This window comes from Hyla sarda, chromosome 4, assembly GCF_029499605.1.
Source record: "Hyla sarda isolate aHylSar1 chromosome 4, aHylSar1.hap1, whole genome shotgun sequence".
NCBI classification, from domain to species: Eukaryota; Metazoa; Chordata; class Amphibia; order Anura; family Hylidae; genus Hyla; species Hyla sarda.
This window is the reverse complement of record NC_079192.1, coordinates 391,360,706-391,381,648: the sequence shown is the minus strand read 5'-3', so window position 1 is coordinate 391,381,648 and position 20,943 is coordinate 391,360,706. Positions and strand designations below refer to the sequence as shown.

General features: G+C 43.1%; 2 protein-coding genes across 35 annotated transcripts in view; both read left to right on the top strand.

Moving 5' to 3' along the window:
* The window catches only part of LOC130267390 (protocadherin gamma-C5-like), a 571,493-nt gene that overhangs the window by 353,859 nt on the left and 196,691 nt on the right, over positions 1 to 20,943 (top strand). The gene's annotated exons all lie outside the window — the stretch shown is intronic.
* Positions 6,160 to 8,735, top strand: LOC130366642 (protocadherin gamma-C5-like). The gene has a single exon (XM_056568962.1). It carries the CDS (start codon positions 6,264 to 6,266, stop codon positions 8,733 to 8,735), a length of 2,472 nt encoding a protein of 823 aa, XP_056424937.1. The 5' UTR covers positions 6,160 to 6,263.

Sequence of the window (20,943 nt, the reverse complement as noted above, 5' to 3'; positions counted from 1 at the left end):
GTCCAGAGTCTCTACTTGACAATGAAGCAAGTTCAGAAGCAGCACTTGCTTTATAGATCGTGGGTCCCAGCTGCTTTCAGAAGCTGGGGTTGGGCCGCTAACAGCAGACATCAGTGATCATGCTTTAAGTATTATGGGGTCTTTGAGGAATTGATCGGACCACCCGTGGCACAATCAATTGGGTCTGATGAGTCAAGATGAAGGCCGGAGTGTAAAAAAGTCACATATACTCAAAAGTGGTACTGATAAAAACTACAGATCACAGTGCAAAGAATTAACCCCCTTATAAAACTGTGAATATGGAAATATAAGAAACTTATAAGTGATCAGAATGTGGCCATATTAAACACACTTATTTTGTTTAAAATGTTTCCCTTATTTTAGAAGCAAAACAATAGTAGAAAAGCATGTAACCATTGGTGTCGTTTTAATCGCTTTGACCCAAAGAATGAATATTACATGTCAGTTATACCGTAAAATGCATTGTGTAAATCTTTTCAATTTCCCGAAAACACAAATGCTCAAGGGGCACAAAAGCCCTCCTTATAACCCTCAACCAAAACATACATTTGGTCTTTTGTCTTTGTATACAGATTAACCTCTTGGGGACTCAGGCCATACCTGTAGGTCCTGAGTCCTGCTCCTGCGATATACGGGTCATATAGGGTCGGTCCCGCTGTCTAACAGTAGCCAGGACCTGGGGCTAATGGTGCGCGTCACTGATCGCGGTGACGCACGCTATAAACCTTTTAGACCCAGCGTTCAAAATTGATTGCCACATCTAAACTGTAAAAAAAAGCAACCGCGGTGTTCCGATCAGCTAGGACATGAGCAGTGGGTTTACGTTACCTGCCTCCGGCGCATCCAAACGGCGATTGATTGCTCTAAGCCTGAGATTCAGGGTTGAGCAATTGACCGCCGATAACACTGATCAATGCAATGCTATGGCTTTGCATTGAACAGTGATGGCATTCAATGTATGCATGTTATAGCCCCCTATGGGGGGCTATAACATTGCATGAAAAAAAGGTGTTAAAAAAAAAGAGTTAATAAATGTGATTTTACCCCTTCCCTAATAAAAGTTCAAATCTACCCCTTTTCCCATTGAAAAAAAAAACATGTAAATAAAAAAAAATATAAACATATGTGGTATCGCCACGTGTGTAAATGTCCAAACTATAAAAATATATTCTTAATTAAACGGCACAGTCAATGGCGTATGCGCAAACAAATTCCAAAGTCCAAAATAGCGTGTTTTTGGTCACTTTATATACCATAAAAAAATGAATAAAGAGCGATCAAAAAGTCTGAACAAAACAAAAATGGTACCGCTAAAAACTTCAGATCGCGGCGCAAGAAATGAGTCCTAATACTGGCCCGTACGTAGAAAAATTAAAAAGTTATAGGGGTCAGAAGAGGACAATTTTAAATGTATACATTTTCCTGCATGTAGTTATGATTTTTTTCAGAAGTAATACAAAATCAAACCTATATAAGTAGGGTATCATTTTAACCGGGTATCATTGGACATACAGAATAAAGAGAAGGTGTCATTTTTACCGAAAAATGCACTGCATAGAAATGAAAGTCCCCAAAAGATACAAAAGGGTGTTTTTCCTTCAATTTTGCCGCACAATGTTTTTTTTTTGTTTCACCGTAGATTTTGGGTAAAATGACTGATGTCATTACAAACTAGAATTGGTGGTGCAAAAAAAAAGCCATCATTTGGGTCTGTAGGTGCAAAATTGAACGGGTTCTGATTTTTAAAAGGTGAAGAGGAAAAAACAAAAGTGCAAAAATGGAAAAACCCTGAGTCCCCAAGGGGTTAAAAGGAAATAACAATATATGAGGAGCAATGTTAAAAACACCTTTATTGCCAGAGTATTATGTATAAACATGTGTGTAGCACCTATGACAAGTGCACTGGATATAAATGTTGTTACCACATTTGAAATGCACCTCCCCCTCTAGCAACAATTATTAAAACACCAACTAGCCCCCTTGACATGTTGTGCTCCATAGAGCTTCCTCAGAGGTCTGGGGTGATGGCTGTACAAAAAATGCACTTTTTGGTCTTTTAAAGCCTCTATTAGTGATTTCATAGAGATGCCGCAAACCCTATCAAAGGCCGGAATGCCAAGACTAATCATTTTCATAATCCGTCAAAGGCATCACAACTATGCCAGCCTAACACATCCACATTCCACTAGTAAACAATGCCTGGTCCAATAGATTACATAATAGCCAGAGATGCAAAGTGGGAGGAGTAAAAATGGGGGGTATGTTGAGAGCGCTACTGTCAGATGGCGATGGTTGAAGTCAAGAAACGGTATGAGCCAGCACTTATGCAGGACTAACTTTTATTGAAAAAAGAAGTCAAGACAGTAAAAACAGGACAACGCATTTCGGCACTCGCTGGCGCCTTCCTCAGGTCCACAATTATAACTACAGAAGAAACATATACATAGAATATCAAAAATACATCAATGGAAACTCAAACCATCTGGTTGAGAGAGTACAAAACAAATAAAAAATAAATAGTAAATAGAGGTGATCAGGATGATTGTGGTCTAAAAGCATTGAGATGATAAGTAAGACAGCAGGTAAAACCACTTGTAATATATAATAAAATAAAAATAAAAATAAAAATGACACACATATAAAAAAAAGGGAAAGGGGGAGCCTATGAGAGAGGGATTTTTGATCTGTCCCCTCAGAAAGGCAGGTGACCCCACTTTGTGCAAAGTAGCCAGCTTGAGTGGGATTTTTTGAGAGGGTCTTCGGTGGCTATGCAATGAACAGGCAGGTCCAGAGCTGCTGGGACCGGGTATATGATAGGTTGGGCCTGCGACTGGTTACAGGCATGTGGCTGGGGAACAGAGTTCCCCAGAACGCCGCGGGATGGTGAGTGGGAGAGAGATAAATGTGTACTTACATTTGTGTAGTCCTAGCCGGAGTTCCTGCGGGCGGGCTCGTGAGTACAGAGCATTGGCGCTCCATTTTATAGCAGCGCACTTCCGGTATCGCGTGATCACTTCCGGTCATGCGCAATAGACAGCGGGATCGCCTGAGTCGCCGCGGGAGTGCGGCAGGCGCATATGGCAATGGATGGGGACCTCGGAGGGTGTGGAAAAGATGTATTATTCTAAAATAAAATGAATTATTCTAAAATAAAATGGATGTATAAATGGAAGATCTGGTTTGACTGGATTAAGTGGGTTGGGTCCTGGGGGTGAGGGGGGGGAGGTGTCTGGTGAGGGGAGGATGGGGCTGGGAAAGGGTGGAGGGTGGAAGGGGGGGAAACAGATGGGGGTGGGGGGATGGGGGGGATGGGAAGAAGACAGGAGTATGTGGGGGGGAAGGGGGAGGGGTGTGGGGGGCAAAGAAGGGATGGATGATGTGACTCGCAGATGGGTGAGGGGTGGAGGGGAAGTGTGTGACGACGGAAGGGAGTGTTTGGGGGGGGATGTGGGAAGGGCGGGGGGGGATGGGAAAGGGAGGGGAGGCCAAGAGGTGGACCAAGGGAAGGGGGGGAGGAAAAGGGGGGGGAAAGGGGGGGGAAGGGAGTGGAGAGGGGCGGGGGGGATGGGAAAGGGAGGGGAGGCCAAGAGGTGGATCCTGGGGGAAAAGGGAGGGGACAGGGGGAAGGGGCGAGGAAGAGAGAGGGGAGGTGAAGGGACAGGGAGGGTGGGGGGGGGGGGGGGGGTGGAGCCAGAGGGGGGGAAGTAGAGACATGGTTCAAAGCTCTATACATTCATTTAAACCGTCTGGCATCAAGCATTTTAATTTATAGATCCAATACGCTTCCCGTTTGTTCAGGGCTGCTTGTCTGTTGCCCAATTCTGCAGAGATGTGCTCGATGGGTGTAATCATTAAACACGAAAGGTCCTTGTTGTGATCTTCCAGGATATGTCTTGACACACTGTGTTTGAGGTATCCTATTTGGCAGTTGTGTCTGTGGCCGTTGAGACGTTTTCTTAGGGTCTGGGTGGTCCTGCCGATGTAGTATGTGCCACACACACAATCAATTAGATAAATGAGAAATGTGGACCCGCAGTCCATATGTGATTGTATTCTGAATGTTGTGGTGATATTTTTTGAGGTGAAAGATTGTCTTCCGTGTAGGATGGTTTGGCAACAGAGGCATCCTCTGTTGCCACATCTGTAGGATCCCGGGGTGAGGGTCTGTGACTCTTTCTTTTTCTCTTTTCTTAGACGGCTCGGAGCGAGTATGTTTTTGATGGTTTGTCCCCTACGGAAGGTCAAACCGGGTTTTTTGGGGATGAGGTTCTTTAGGATAGGATCTGTTAAGAGAATGTTCCAATGTCTATCAAAGATTTTTTTGATCTGTTTGTGTTCTTGGGTATATGTCGTGATGAAGTTGAAGCCATAATTGTTGGTTTCTATTTTTTCTTTCTGCATGAGTGTGTCTGATGGTAGAAGGGTGGTTTGTTCAGTTGCCAAGTTGGAGAGGAATGCGTTTTTCAGTAGTGTCGATGGGTAATTTTTTTGTGTGGTCCACCTCTTGGCCTCCCCTCCCTTTCCCATTCCCCCCCGCCCTACCCACATCCCCCCCCTCCACCCCTCACCCATCTGCGAGTCACATCATCCATCCCATCCTTGCCCCCCACACCCCTCCCCCTTCCCCCCCACATACTCCTGTCTTCTTCCCATCCCCCCCATCCCTCTACCCCCATCCGTTTCCCCCCCCCTTCCACCCTCCACCCTTTCCCAGCCCCATCCTCCCCTCACCAGACACCTTTCCCCCCCCCCACCCCCAGGACCCAACCCACTTAATCCAGTCAAACCAGATCTTCCATTTATACATCCATTTTATTTTAGAATAATTCATTTTATTTTAGAATAATACATCTTTTCCACACCCTCCGAGGTCCCCATCCATTGCCATATGCGCCTGCCGCACTCCCGCGGCGACTCAGGCGATCCCGCTGTCTATTGCGCATGACCGGAAGTGATCACGCGATACCGGAAGTGCGCTGCTATTGGCGGCGCTCATGCATAAAATGGAGCGCCAATGCTCCGTACTCACGAGCCCGCCCGCAGGAACTCCGGCTAGGACTACACAAATGTAAGTATACATTTATCTCTCTCCCACCCACCATCCTGCAGCGTTCTGGGGAACTCTGTTCCCCAGCCACATGCCTGCAACCAGTCGCAGGCCCAACCTATCATATGCCCGGTCCCAGCAGCTCTGGCCCTGCCTGTTCATTGCATAGCCACCGAAGTCCCTCTAAAAAAAAACTCACTCAAGCTGGCTACTTTGCACAAAGTGGGGTCACCTGCCTTTCTGAGGGGACAGATCAAAAATCCCTCTCTCATAGGCTCCCCCCTTCCCCTTTTTTTTATATGTGTATCGTTTTTATTTTTATTTTATTATATGTTACAAGTGGTTTTACCTGCTGTCTTACTTATCATCTCACTGCTTTTAGACCACAATCATCCTGATCACCTCTATTAACTATTTATTTTTTATTTGTTTTGTACTCTCTCTACCAGATGGTTTGAGTTTCCATTGATGAATTTTTGATATTCTATGTATATGTTTCTTCTGTAGTTATAATTGTGGACCTGAGGAAGGCGCCAGCGAGCGCCGAAACGCGCTGTCCTGTTTTTACTGTCTTGACAACATTAAATATTTATGATAATAACATTATGGTAATGTTGTGTACAAAACAGGAGAGTTGACAGGGGGAGGGAGAAGTATCGTATGGGTGTATTTAATTTTGATTTCAGCAAAAACCTACATATAATGTATATTAGTGTTATTATTTTTAAAACACTTTAAAACATAAAAAGGTTTCCATATTAAAATGATAATTGATCATAAGATTGGTAATACTCATTAAATCAATGTCTATCTTTCTTATCTTATCTATTATTTTACCATCTTGTATATAAAAAATATTATTGTTGAACATAACAATAATATATAGTGTATTTGTGGCATTATTCACTATCTATCACTATTGGCCACTAGAGGGTAGACTTGTCCAGTCCTTTACTATACTATAGAATGTGCTCATGTCAGCTGAGCGCTCTCCTCCCCCTGGCTCAGTGATTCACCCTCCCATCGTTTCTCTCAAACAAAGAAGAGCTGCTGCTCCGATGAGAGCCCTGTGGATGTTATTTCTCCTTGGATTTACTAATTTTTCCTGGGGTAGAACTGTGAATACATGACCCTCATGTATATTGGATTACACTGGATCTACATGACATCAAATATCAAGACAATCACCTAAGATATGGACATCAGAGGCTTTTGTCAGTGCTGGAAATGGCAAGTAGTCTGCTCCTTTCTCCTTTGTAGTTGGGGCTGGGTCTCTGGGCAGCTGCGTTATTCTATTGTTGAGGAGTCTGAGCCGGGGACATTGGTAGGAAATGTAGCTCAGGATCTGGGGATAAAACGTGCAGAGATCTCTCAGCGCAGGATACATCTGAGATCTGAGAAATACCAAAAATATTTCAGTGTAAATCAGGGGAATGGAGGGTTGGTTGTGGAGGAGAGGAATGATAGGGAGAGCCTGTGTGGATCTAGTCCTCGCTGTTTACTGCAGTTAGAGGTTGTGGCTGAGAATCCTGTGGAGCTTTTTACTCTAGAAATAGAGATTCTGGATATTAATGATAATTCTCCCACATTCTCATCTAATGATCATATTATTAAAATAACAGAATTACTAGCAAGTCCTGGTGCTCGATTTGCATTAGAGATTGCTGAGGATTTAGATGTTGGTGTGAATGGTGTCAGACAGTATACATTGAATACAAATCCTTATTTCTCATTGTCTTTGAAGAATCGTAAGGATGGAACGCTCATCCCTCAGCTGATACTAGAGAAGGTTTTAGATAGAGAAGAAAAAGCAGAACATAACCTGATTCTCACAGCTATAGATGTAGGAGAACCAGCCAGATCAGGGACCTGCAGAATAACAATAGTTGTATTAGATATTAACGATAATCCTCCAGTCTTCAATCAGTCAGTATATAAGATCAGTATTAGGGAGAATCTGCCATTGAATACTGTGATATTAACACTGAACGCAACAGATCAAGATGACGGAGCAAATGGGGAAATTCAGTTTTACTTTGATGGTCACACATCTAAATCTACTAGACAAATATTTTCTCTAAATGAGCAAAATGGGGACATTTATATTAAAGGATTGGTGGATTTTGAAGATTCAAATTTTTATGAATTATCGATTAAAGCCGAAGACAAAGGATCTCCTGTATTGGAGGGGAACTGTGTAGTTCATGTAGAAGTAGAGGACGTTAATGATAATTCACCGGAAATTACATTTTCAATAGTGACTAATAATATTTTAGAAAATGCACCAATAGGAACAGTTGTTGGATTTATTAATATAAAAGATGAGGATTTTGGAAAGAACGGAGAAATACAACTAAATATATCACCAAATGTGCCTTTTAAAGTAAAAACTAATCAAAATCGCTATGCATTGGTAACAGATTGGAATCTGGATAGAGAGGAGACCCCCCAATACACTATAGAGCTGACAGCCTCCGATTTAGGGTCTCCTCCTCTATATAGTAAAACAAGCGTCACCCTCAGGGTGTCAGATATAAATGATAATGCTCCAGTGTTCACACAGTCTACTTATAATGCTTTCATTAAGGAGAACAGTGACCCGGGGACTCTTCTATGTACAGTATCTGCTACTGACCTAGATGAGGGGGTTAATTCTGATCTGGTTTACTCCATAGTTGAGAGTCATATTGACGGCTCCTCTGTATCCTCCTTTGTTTACATTCATTCTAATGATGGGAATATATACGCTCAGCGTTCCTTTGACTATGAGCAGATCCAAGTTTTACAGATCACCATAAAGGTAGAAGACTCAGGTTCTCCAAAGTTATCTTCCACTGTTCCTGTCTTTATCTTCATTCTGGATACAAATGACCATCCCCCCACTCTGTTGTATCCAGAACACTCTGAAGACCTCATTGTCCAAGAGAGAATCCCAAAGTCTACAAGTGCTGGATATTTGGTGACCAAACTGTCGGCAGTGGATCTGGACTCTGGTCACAATGCCTGGTTGGTCTTTTCTCTCATTGACCCCATCAATTATTCATCATTTCAAGTGTCTAAACACACAGGAGAGGTGAGAACTGTACGAGGATTACAGGAAACCGAGAACATGGAGCAACAACTTGTCATCTCTATCAGTGATCAGGGGAATCCTCCATTATCCACCACAGTGACTGTACTTGTCAGTATAGCAGATGAGTTTGTAGTGGAAAGACCGAAATCTGGTGACTTCCCGACAAATCCCAAACCCCCATCAGATATGACTCTGTATTTAATCATTTCCCTGGTGGCCATCAGCTTAGTGTCACTTGTTACCTTCATGATACTATTGGTGAGATGTCTGAGGAAGGACAGCTATGAATACAGCAGTAGTTGTTGTCTTCTTGGTGGATCCCAATCCAAAGCCTACACAGATCAGTATCAGCCAGCTCTGTACCTGAACACAGACGGGACCTTAAAATACATGGAGGTCAGGATGGTTCCTCCAGGATCCCAGGGGCAGAGTTACCAAACTCATTTACCCCCAGCCCCAGAGCCACAAGATTTCAGTATTGTGCAGCCTATAAATTATCCTCAGTTAAAGGATATATATCAAGAAGCCTCATCTGAGGGGGATTCACTGAATGATCCAAACAATGTAAGTCCCAATATGATAATGATATGTTAGTTAGTTTAGGTGAAATGGAATAAATCAAATGAAAATGTATTTTCTATATATGTAGATATATATATATATATATATATATATATATATATATATATATATATAGTCCAGGATAAAAGCGGTTAAAGTGGCACAGTGTAACTGGCTCTCAGCCAGGGAAGGAAAAAGCGGGTGCTCAGCCAGCCCAAGTCTTGACCATAGGCAATCCAGATCCAAAGAAACCAAAAATGAGACAAGGAGCGTTACTACAGTGATACAGAAAATAAAATAATATTTATTCACCCATCCATAAGGTGCAATGTTTCAACCCTCTCAATGCGGTCTTTTTCAAGCATGCTTGAGAGGGTTGTGGATACATATCACTTGATCACTGGAGGGACGCTTCTTGCCTCATTTTTTGTTTTTGAATAATTTGTGATATAACAATAAATTCTCAATTATTTGGTCAATGATTGTGATACAACGATAAAGCAATCTTTTTTTTTTGTGACAGTGTCTTTTTTTAGCTTCATGAGTTATAGGTTGATTTTCTGTATCATTTGCAATACAATAATTCAAAACAGTGAACAGTTTTATTATGTTTATTGTTGAATATATGACAGGGAAAATAAACAAAAGTTTGTGTGCCAGAATTTTAGTGCAGTTTGTGGTACATATGTTTAAGATTTTAGGAACAAAATTGAACAACTAAAATATAAAAGTTTTTGCACCATACTCTGCAAGTGCACATGGTGACATATAATAAGGGATGGAGGTTACATGCACCAAAAATGCACCAATTTTTGATTGGCTATAAAATAAGCAAATTTAAAAATGTTCTAAAATTTTGACTAGATAGTTTTAAAGATGTGCAAGATTTTCAAACAGACTGAGACACTGTTTAAAATCTTCCATACTCTTAGCCTGTCTAGACTAAGTTAAAACTGGACAGTTTTTCTTAATCTTCCCAATCTTCTAAATCTTAATTTTGTTGTGGATGTGCATAAATATAATGGGGGGGATTCATCAAAAGTTGTCCTCCGCAGGTTTATCACTAATGTGATGCTTTTATTTAATGCTTTTATTTATGCTGTTATAGATCATATGTAGGCATGAGAAGGGGGAATGTAGCTACTTTAAGGCGCCTGTCATTGCTTTGCCAGTCTATCAGTTAACTATATATATATATATATATATATATATATATATATATATATATATATACTTATATATGGATTGGAAAATTAACTAGAACACTTTTTTTTTACATAGTGAAGCTCAACTCTTCCTGACACACTTCCCATTGCCGATAACGCAACCTTTTTTCCCTTAGGCTAAGTCTCCACTTGTTTTTTTATTTTTTGTAAAATGCAAAGAAAAACGCCAATTCTGCCGCATGGCGTTTTTTGGGTCAAAAAACGCTGCGGCCAGATGTTAGCTGTAAGTCAATGAGAAATCGCAAATTTCGAATTCCACTTTGCGTTTTTTCACTTTGCCGTTTTTTTAATCCTTTTGGCGTTTTTTCACTTTTTCTGCGTTTTTTTCCGCTCTTTGGTGTTTTGAAAAAAACGCTGTAGTTCCCTCAAACCGGCGTTTTTTGTCAAAATCGTGGCATTTTGCTCCAATAGAAGTCTATAGGAGTGAGAAAACGCCAAGAAAAACGTTATGTGGGTTTTAACTTTGGCATTTTTGCAGGCAGTTTTTAATCTTATTTGGACTTAAGCGATCCAAAAAAAGTGATGTAGATAGCTGTTTTTAATAAAATTTCGTAGGGTACCATTACATTTAATTTTTTCAAAAATATACAGTAGTGAAGAAAAAATTGTATGTAACGAAATGTATATTCTTGAAAAAAAAAACTATTACTTTTTAAACAGGGATCAATTTATGTGTGCGGGGAAATAAAAATGTAGCGGACAATTATAAAAATGTATTGTGTGTGTGTTTTTCAATTTTTTTCTTTATTATTTAAATTTTTTTTAGTTAGTACTACTACTCCCAGCATGGAACACACTGTTCCATGATGGGAGTAGTACTACCTGTACTAATAGACAGATCGCCCGCTGCGATCTTTCTGTATAATATATAGATGCGGCGGCCGCTCTTCTATGGTCCCCTGCCCTGACGTATATTTACACTTATTCATATTTCCCGCAGGGCTGTGATTGGTCAAATGGTTCCAGCCAATCACAGCTCTCTATGAGAAATAGGAGCATGTGTATATATACCGCTGTGCAGGGGACCGTAGGAGAGCGGCCGCTGCATCTATACATTATACAGGAGCATCACAGCGGGTGTCAGGAGTGATACCCGCAGTGATCTTTCCATAACTGCAGGTAATACTACTCCCAACATGGAGCACACTCTGCTCCATGCTGGGAGCTGTAGTACCTGCATTAATAGACAGATCGCTGCGATCTGTCTATTAATGCAGGTACTACAGCTCCCAGCATGGAGCAGAGTGTGCTACATGTTGGGAGTAGTAGTGCCTGCTTAAGGACACATCACAGTGGATGTCACTACTGACACCCTCTGTGATCGTCCTGTCTATAGCAGAGATGGAGCAGCTGTATACATCGCTCGCATCCCTGCTCTGCACTATACTCCGGGCCGGCCACTCATTCATTCATCTTTTCCTCAGAGCTGTGATTGGCTGAAACCATCCGGCCAATCACAGCTCTGGGTGGGAAATATACATTTCTTTTGACATCAGTGGCCGGAGTATAGTGCAGAGAGGCGAGCGATGTATAGACCCGCTCGCTTCTCTGCTATATTATGGACGATATATGTCTATAGTACAGGTACTATCACTCCCAGCATGGAACAGTCTGTTCCATGCTGGGAGTAGTAGTACTACATAAAAAAATGTAAAAATGTATATAAAAAAAAAAAAAGTGAAACACACACTTTATTAAAAAATAATAAAAATTGGGTTATAAAATATATACATTGCGTTTAATAAAAAAAATTTCATCACTGCTGCATCCTTTTTTTTTTGTTGGTACCCAAGAAATTTTGGGTACCAAAAAAAAAAAAACGCCAAGGTGCAATTTTCAAACAAATGAAAAAAATGCCAGAAAAAAACGCCGGAAAAAACGCAAGAAAAAAGGCATGATGACGATTTTTCAGGCGTTTTTTTAATCCCTAAAAACGCAGTGCAAAAAACCAAGTGGAGACTTAGCCTAATAGCTTGAATAGCTGTTGATTTATTTGTGCTGTTTTAAAAATGTCAGACAGAGGTTGCAGCGAACTGGGGACGAGTTGCAGCAGGAGTCGCAGTGAGAGGCCTGAGCTCCCGGTATCAGCTAGCGGTCATGTCTCGACCAGCAACCTATCTGCCGTCATCGATTGGTTAACACAGTCATCCACTTAATCACAAGTGACAACTGACACCCCAGCCAACAGTCAGTGGGTTCCTCAGACACAAGATGCAAGTTCTGTGCTCAGAGGAGAGATCACAGATCAAAGGTTGACACTTCTCTGGCGCTCGCAGGATCTGTCTTGGTGGTCAATCAGGTGAAGGCTTCAGATTTGATAAAGAATGTAGTCTTTATTTCTTCATATACAACTGACAATGCGTTTCGAGGGGGTCACCCCTCTTCCTCAGGTCAGGTGTCCATGACCTGAGGAAGAGGGGTGACCCCTCGAAACGTGTTGTCAGTTTTATATGAAGAAATATATGGACTGCCTCGACTATTTGAGAAACGGAAAGACACACGCTGCTGCGGATCATCATCACTTTATACAAAGCCTACTACGGTGTCACGCTCGCAGCGCGACACCACAAGGTGAGCAGTATTACTCCCACTTTTCTTTACACTTATCCCCATGAGGTAACGGCACAGGATGCGCTGGTTTCTGTCCCCTTTTAGTTTTTTTCGAATTAAGTTTCCTCAGACACAACCCTCAGTTGGCATTGCCCGGGAGCAGTCACTGTCATCCCATTGCCTCTGTCCTATGCTGTTCCCTCCCCTACAGAAGTATCTTCTGCTGTGGGTTCAGCTCCATTATTTAGTGAGGACGATCTAATAGAGGACAGTCAGCAGCTACTGCCCAGCCAAGAAGTGGAGGAGACATCTGCTGCTTCCTCCGCTAGGCGGGCAAGTAGTGATGAAGAGAGTGGCGTGGGAGGTGGTGTTGCGAGTGTTCAGGCTCCTGAAGCAGACACTGTTGAGGAACCTGAGGAGGACATCAGTGACGTGCAAACACAACACCATGATGATGAAGCCGATCACACTTGGGAGCCGGGTGCAGAAGGGGCTTCATCATCATTAGGAGAAGAGAGTTGCAGGTTGCCGTGAGGCAGCAGCTGAGCCAGCAAGGTGGTAGCATGTTTGGCAGTCAGCATGGTGGCAGAAGTGGAAAGTCTGGAGCCAAGCGTGCCTGGGGTAGACCACCTGCTTTGTGGCAGCCTACCTTCCCGGAAGGTAGTGGAACAGGGGTTCCTGGAGTCGGTGGCAGTAGCAGTCAATCAGTGTGGACTGTTGGTGGGAAAATCAGCTACTCGGTGGTGTGAAAGTTTTTCATCAAGCATCCGGAGGAGGTTAACATAGCCACATGCAAGATGTGTCAGAAGAAGGTGAAGCATGTCCAGGGTCCTAATGTTTGCACCACGGCCCTGTGTCAACACATGCAGCGTCACCATAAAGAGGCCTGGGAGAACCACGTCTCCGATGTGGTGGTCCAGCCTACTGCATCACCCAGTGGCACGCCGCTCCTTGTTTCAGCCAGCCAAGGCTCCACCATCTCTGCCGAAGGGAGCTGTCATGTCTGCATTGGTCTGTGTTCACACATAGCTATTGTATTGCTTGTGTGTGAACAGTTTTATGTTTCCTTGCCAGGGAACGGTTAAATGTTACTGGCCTTTTCAGCCCAGGCCTCTGTTAGCCAATAGCCTTTCGGGTGTGTCTATTTATAGTCAGCCCAGCATAGCCTCTGTGCTGGTTATTGAGATCTTGACCTCCTGATGTCTTGCTGCTAACTTGCTACTGCCATGCTGCTAATGGAGGCTGGGTGAAAGACTCTTTGTTTGAGCTTTTATATCTACTATATCTGTTTTAGCATGCATTTTGTAGTTTCAGGTTTTAGCCATGTTTTGGCATGCTCTTAGTAGATTTTAAGCTATGTTTGTGTAGTCGGATTTAGGATTTATTATCCTTTCTGTTATGTGTCTGTTCGCACTATGTCTGACTCTTGCTTGTTACCTATGCTCTGTATGTTAATCCTGTTCTGGAGTCTTTTCAGACTCATCCGGTTTTAGTCAGTGTTTCATGTTTTATATTTCTGTTTTCCTGCTGGGCCAGCATCCTGACCACACTGCGGAGTGTGAGCCGCTGGTAAGCAGTCTATTTGGATTTATTATTAATGGCTATTCCTATAGTGGAGTGGAGTGGCCAGTTTGTGTGTCTAGTGTGAACAGTGTCCTATATTTATATCCTGTGGAGTCTGCTTAGACTCATCCATATTCCTGTCTTGTGTTCAGTGTGTACAGTGTTCTATATTATATCCTGTGTATCTAGATATCCCTGTTATCTGTCCATGGGGAATCCGGGGAATTGAGAATTAGTACAAGATATCTCCATGCTCCAAGGTGGACTTTGGGAGATTGCGTTCTAGCATCAAGACATTCCTATTTCTATTGGAATGTTAGAAGTGACCTCCGGTAGTCGACGGGATTCAAGGTGCTGAACACAGAATTAAAAGGGAACTGATGTTTATTCACCCATGATGCAATGCGTTTCACAGTACAACTGCTTCATCAGGCATACTCAGGTGAGTACGAACACACATTTTATAGAGCCCACAGATTAACCCTTAATAGGAGAATCTTAAAGGGGCCACAATCACAAAATTTTAAAATACAACAAAATATTGATAAATAAATATTGATTATTCAATAATGCACATGTATACTATGATCAAGAATGCAAAGTAGTGTAATTTTTATACCTTTTTACCTTCAAAATGATTTCTTTTGTGCATTTTTGCGTATTTATGCATAATTATTTAAGTAATTTTTTTATTTATTCAAAAAATATTTTTTTGGTCTTTATTGATCCATATCGGTTTATATATGTCATTTTTATTAGTATACATGTGTATTATTGAATCATTATTTATTTATCAATATTTTGTTGTATTTTTAAATCTTGTTGATTGTGGCCCCTTTAAGATTCTCCTATTAAGAGTTGATCTGTGGGCTCTATAAAATGTGTGTTCGTACACACCTGAGTATGCCTGATGAAGCAGTTGTACTGTAAAATGCGTTGCATCATGGGTGAATAAACGTCAGTTCCCTTTTAATTCTGTGTTCAGGACCTTGAATCCCGTCGACTACTTTTATTTCTATTTCTACTGGGGGTATCTTGGGGATTGCGACAATTCCTATTTAGCTATAGATCCCTGTTTCTGGTCCATGGACTTGGAGTCTATTGGACGTTCTGAGAGAATTATGCTATATTCCTGTCTGTTTTTGAAGTCTGTTGACTTATCCGTTTTCCTGTGTGGTGTTTTGAACTTTATTTTTATTTAGTTCTTTATTCAGATCTTTGGAGTTCTGTTCATGATCACTTATCTATGAGTTCTCTGTTCATGGCCACTGAGCCCCCTGTTCATGTCCACTGATCTATGGTGTCCTCTGTACTACTCTCTGATCGGTGCCCTCTGAACTTATATATTATAGAGTTGTATGTTCCTGTTAGTTTTCTGGTTGGTGACCGACTATTTATTAGTGTGTGTTTTTATTAGGCCCCAGCACTTTTGTTCAGGAAGGGACCGGCGCCCAGTTTTCGACTCACCGTTTAGGAGTGGTGCTATCCCGGTCTCTGCCAGCGGACAGCACTTTGTTTACACGCTGCTATTAGGTCTGTATCCCTTTATGCTGCATTTATAGGCAGTTGTTATATGCACATTGCACTTTCTTTAAATGTTTACACTGTTAAGCTCTGTATATGAGCTACTGGTGTTATGTGCAATATCCATTAATGTGCAATAGTTATATATATGTATTGTAGATGTGCCTATGCCATCTTTTTATACGCATATATCCTTCATACCTGAATTGGGATATATTCCATTGTTTATGTACCTTGATTTTTCCCTGTGCAGAGCCGGTGATATCACCATCTATTGTTGTATTCCTCTTTCTCGCATATACATGTTTTTCATTTATACACTGTCTTGTCTTCTACGGAAATAATAAAAATTTGTGCATGTTTGGCACATACTCTTTTTTTAAATGACTCTGTCGTGCTCTCTTTGGTTTTTGAAATATTAGTTTGGAGTTCAAATTTTACGGCCTGCACCGGTAATTGGGGTCACTAGACGGCACACAATATTTAGTGTAACACTATAACTGTGTAATTACACCTTCCCAATACTGTGTCCCTTGGTTTGTATATACTGCTTAGGGTGAGTGGGCAAGTAGGCAGGGAGAGCGGTTTTATGGTCAGTTTAGGGCTCACTCTCCCTGTCCCCCGGTCGGTCCCTGACAGGAGCTGTGTGTCATACCCATCTTCTGTTGCTACAGATGCTTCTGCTCCTGCTCCTCCTACTTTGAGTCATTCCGCCAGCAATCCATCGGCGAAACCATGTCCAAGAGACAACAGTATGCGCTCACTCATCCAACGGTGCAGAAGCTGAATGTGCTCCTGTCCAAGTTGCTGGTGCTCCAGTCCCTCCGTTTTCAAGTGGTGGACTTTGCACCTTTCAGAGAACTAATGGCTTGTGCCAAGCCAAGGTGGAGAGTCCCAAGCCATCATTTATTTGTGAAGAAGGCAGTACCAGCCCTGCACAATTTTGTGGAAGGGAAGGTGGGCGAGCCCTTGAACCTGTTGGTGTGTACCAAAGTGCACGGCAGCACCAACGTGTGGAGCAGTGCACAGCCACAACAGCAACTTGGACAGGTCAGGACGCTTCCGCCTCCATGCTCTTAGGCCGTTGATCCTGTGACAGTGTGAGACTTGGCCTCCTCATCCTCCACCATGTCCTCAGCCTCCACTGCATAGATAAGTCTCAGTGCCCCTCCAGCATACCATGTGTGCAGGGCACGGCAGTTTCATACTGTTCATCATATGGTTTGCCTTGGCGAACAGAGTTACACAGGGGAGGAACTGCTAAAAGTCATTCATCAAGAAATCGAATCATGGCTTACTCCACAAAAACTGAAAATGGGAACCAAGGTGATGACAAGGGGAAGAACATCCTGTCTGAGCTGCGACAAGGCAGGTTGAGCCATGCGCCCTGCATTGCACACGTGTTTAGTCTGGTTGTCAAGCTGTTCCTGAAGTGTCCCCCCCATCTGCAAGACATCCTAACTCCTTAAGGACTCAGGACATACCGGTACGTCCTGAGCCCAGCTCCCGGTGTTTAAAACGGGCTCACGCCGTGACCCCGCATCACACTGGGTCGGTCGCAGCTGCTAATCATAGCCAGGACCCTGGGCTAACAGCGTGCGGCACCGATCGTTGTGCCACTCACTGTTAACCCTTCAGACGCGGCGATCAAAGTTGACCGCCGCGTCTGAAAGTGAAACTAAACGCTTCCCGGCAGCTCAGTCGGGCTGATCGGGACATCGCGATAAAATCGCGATGTTCCGATCAGCTGGGACACAGGCGGAGGTCTCCTTACCTGTCTCCACGGTGTCCGATCGGGGTGTATTGCTCCAAGCCTGAGCTACAGGCTTGAGCTATCGAGCCCCGATCTCGCTGATCCATGCAGAGCTATGGCTCTGCAGGGATCAGCATAGGAGATCAGTGTGTGCAGTGCTATAGCCCCCTATGGGAGCTATAGCACTGCAAAAAAAAGTGAAAAAACAAAGTTAACAAAGGTCATTTAATCCCCTTCCCTAATAAAAGTTTGAATCACCCCCCTTTTCCCATAAAAAAAACTGTTTAAATAAAAATAAACATATGTGGTATCGCCGTGTGTGTAAATGTCCAATCTATAAAAATATATAATTAATTAAAGCGCACGGTCAATGGTGTACGCGCAAAAAAATTCCAAAGTCCAAAATAGCGTATTTTTGGTCACTTTTTATATCATAAAAAAATGAATAAATAGCGATAAAAAAGTCTGATCAATACAAACATGGTACCGATAAAAACTTCAGAACACGATGCAAAAAATGAGCCCTCCTACCAGCCTGTACGCGGAAAAATAAAAAAATTATAGGGGTCAAAAGATGACAATTTTAAACTTATACATTTTCATGCATGTAGTTATGATTTTTTTCAGAAGTGCGACAAAATCAAAACTATATAAGTAGGGTGTCATTTTAACCATATGGACCTACAGAATAAAGATAAGGTGTCATTTTTACCAAAAAAAATGCACTGCGTAGAAACGGAAGCCCCCAAAAGATACAAAATGAAATTTTTTCTTCAATTTTGTCGCACAATGATTTTTTTTTCCGTTTCGACGTGGATTTTTTGGTAAAATGACTAATGTCACTGCAGTATGCAGTGGAGATGGAGGCAGGGAGTCCCTCCGAGTCACTTGCACAAATGGCACGATGCATGCTCACTTGCTTGCGTAGTGGCCACCGAATTGTCACGATTCGGCAGTGGGATGACTTCTGGCTCTCCACCTTATTGGACCCTCTCTACCGGTACAAAATGGGGGCCTTTTTTACACCCACTGAAAGTGAGGACAAACTGACCTATTACAGAGACATCCTATGTAGTCAGTTGGCCGATGCCTATCTGCTCCATCGTCCATCCTCTCGCAGGTCGGGCTCGGGGGGTCCTCTGTGCTCACCTTCCACTGCCATGGCTGGGGAGGGGTGGGGTGGCAGGAGCATTACTAGCTCCATCAGCAGCTCCATCAGCAGCCTGAGTCTACAGTAGCTGATGAGTAGCTTTCTTTACCCGCATAGTGAAGCAATTCATCAACAGCAGGTAGACCTGGAGAAGGACCTGAGCCAGCAGGTGGTGGCATACTTTGACATGCCATTGCCAACACACCTTGAAGATCCACTGGACTTCTAGGCAGCCAAACTTGATTTCTGGCCACAACCAGCAGAGTTTGCCCTGAAAAAGCTGTCCTGCCCGTAATGTGCCATCAGAGCGGGTGTTTAGTGCGGCGAGGGCCATAGTAAAGGAGAACTTGTATGTCCACGAAAAATGTGGAGAACCCGACCTTTGTGAAGATGAATCAGGCATGGATAAGCCAGGATTTCTACCCACCAATGCCCGATGCATCAGAGTAGATTGACCATGGTGCCACACCAACACTTCACAAATATGGAAAGTGCTAAACATATTTAAGGCGCTGCTCCCCAGCTACAGACATTCCTCCGCATCAGATCACAAGTAAGTATTGAGGATATGCATGCACGTAAAACTTAACTTTTAGTAATATTCTTAGGATAAAATATATGTACCCAAAAATTTGGGGGGGGAAATCAAACAAAAGGAAAGGTGTGCAAAAATCACCATGTGCTACCTACACCACCAAGTATTGATGTGATGCAAAGACCTCTAAAAGGTGGAAGGGAACAACGTATACATTGTCACCGTTGGGGGTAAAAACTTCCCCTGTAAGACCCTACTCTCGCATTATTAATTCCCTTCCTGGCAAGTGTTACTCTCCCTAAAAAGAGCTGTCCCACACAGGAACCTCTCCCTATTTCCTCCTACACACATTGCCATTTCCCAGGGCTTTTAGGTGGAAATAGAGAGAGTTTCCTCAGTGGGGCCACCCTTTTTAGGGTGAGTAACACTTGCCAAAAAGGGAATTATTAGGGCGAGAGTAGGGCCTTACAGGGGAAAGTGTTACTCATCTTAAAAAGGGCGGCCCCACACAGGAACAAATCCACTGCTGCTGCCACCTCCAGGCTGTCTCATTCTGCCACCATATATTCTCCTCGTGCTGATGCTGCTTCCAGCCTGTCTCATTCTGCCACCATATGTTCTCCTCGTGCTGATGCCAGCTCCATGCTGTCTCATTCTGCCACCATATGTTCTCCTCATGCTGACGCCAGCTCCAGGCTGTCTCATTCTGCAACCATATGTTCTCCTCATGCTGATGCCAGGTCCAAGCTGTTTCATACTGCCACCATATGTTCTCCTCATGCTGCTGCCACCTCCAGGCTGTGTTTTTCAGGCACTATATGATCTCCTCATGCTGCCACCACATCCACGCTGTGTCATTCAGCCACTATATAGTCTCCTCATGCTGCCGCCACCTCCACACTGTGCCATTCAGGCACTATATGGTCTCCTCATACTGCCACCACCTCCATGCTGTGTCATTCAGCCACTATATGGTCTCCTCATGCTGCTGCCAACTCCAGGCTGTGTCATTCAGCCACTATATGTTCTCCTCATGCTGCTGCCAACTCCAGGCTGTGTCATTTAGCCACTTTATGCTGCCGCCAACTCCAGGCTGTGTCATTCAGCCACTATATGTTCTCATGCTGCCGCCACCTCCACGCTGTGTCATTCAGCCACTATATGGTCTCCTCATGCTGCCGCCAACTCCAAGCTGTCATTCAGTCACTATATGTTCTCCTTATGCTGCCGCCAACTCCAGGCTGTCATTGAGGCACTATATGTTCTCCACATGCTTCCTCCAACTCTAGGCTGTGTCATTTAGACCCTACATGGTCTTCTCATGCTGCCGCCACCTCCACGCTGTGTCATTCAGCCACTAGATGGTCTTCTCATGCTGCCGCCACCTCCACGCTGTGTCATTCAGCCACTATATGTTCTCCTCATGCTGCCGTCAACTCCAGGCTGTCATTCAGCCACTATATGTTCTCCTCATACTTCCGCCAACTCCAGGCTGTGTCATTTAGCCACTATATGTTCTCTTCATGCTGCCGATACCTTCACGCTGTGTCATTTAGCCACTATATGGTCTTCTTATGCTTCCGCTACCTCCAGTCTGTGTCATTCAGCCACTATATGTTCTCCTCATGCTGCCGCCAACTTTAGGCTGTGTCATTCAGCCACTATGGGGGGACATTTATCAAAGCATTTAGTAGATTTTTTTGCTTAAAATTGTCTCAAAAAAGCTGCGCCTATCCTCTTTTTTCTGTGACTTTTTGATTGTGCAGTGTCCTAAGCAAAAAAATAAATTTTGCTTACCAAAGCAAAAAGTGATTTTTGACTTGCAGTGGTCAGAGATTTATCAACTGCGAAAGTCGCAAAAAAAGTCACATGGCATGAAAAAACTTACTAAATTCTCTCCAGCTCAGACATGGAGCAGAAAAAGCCACTACCATAGCAAA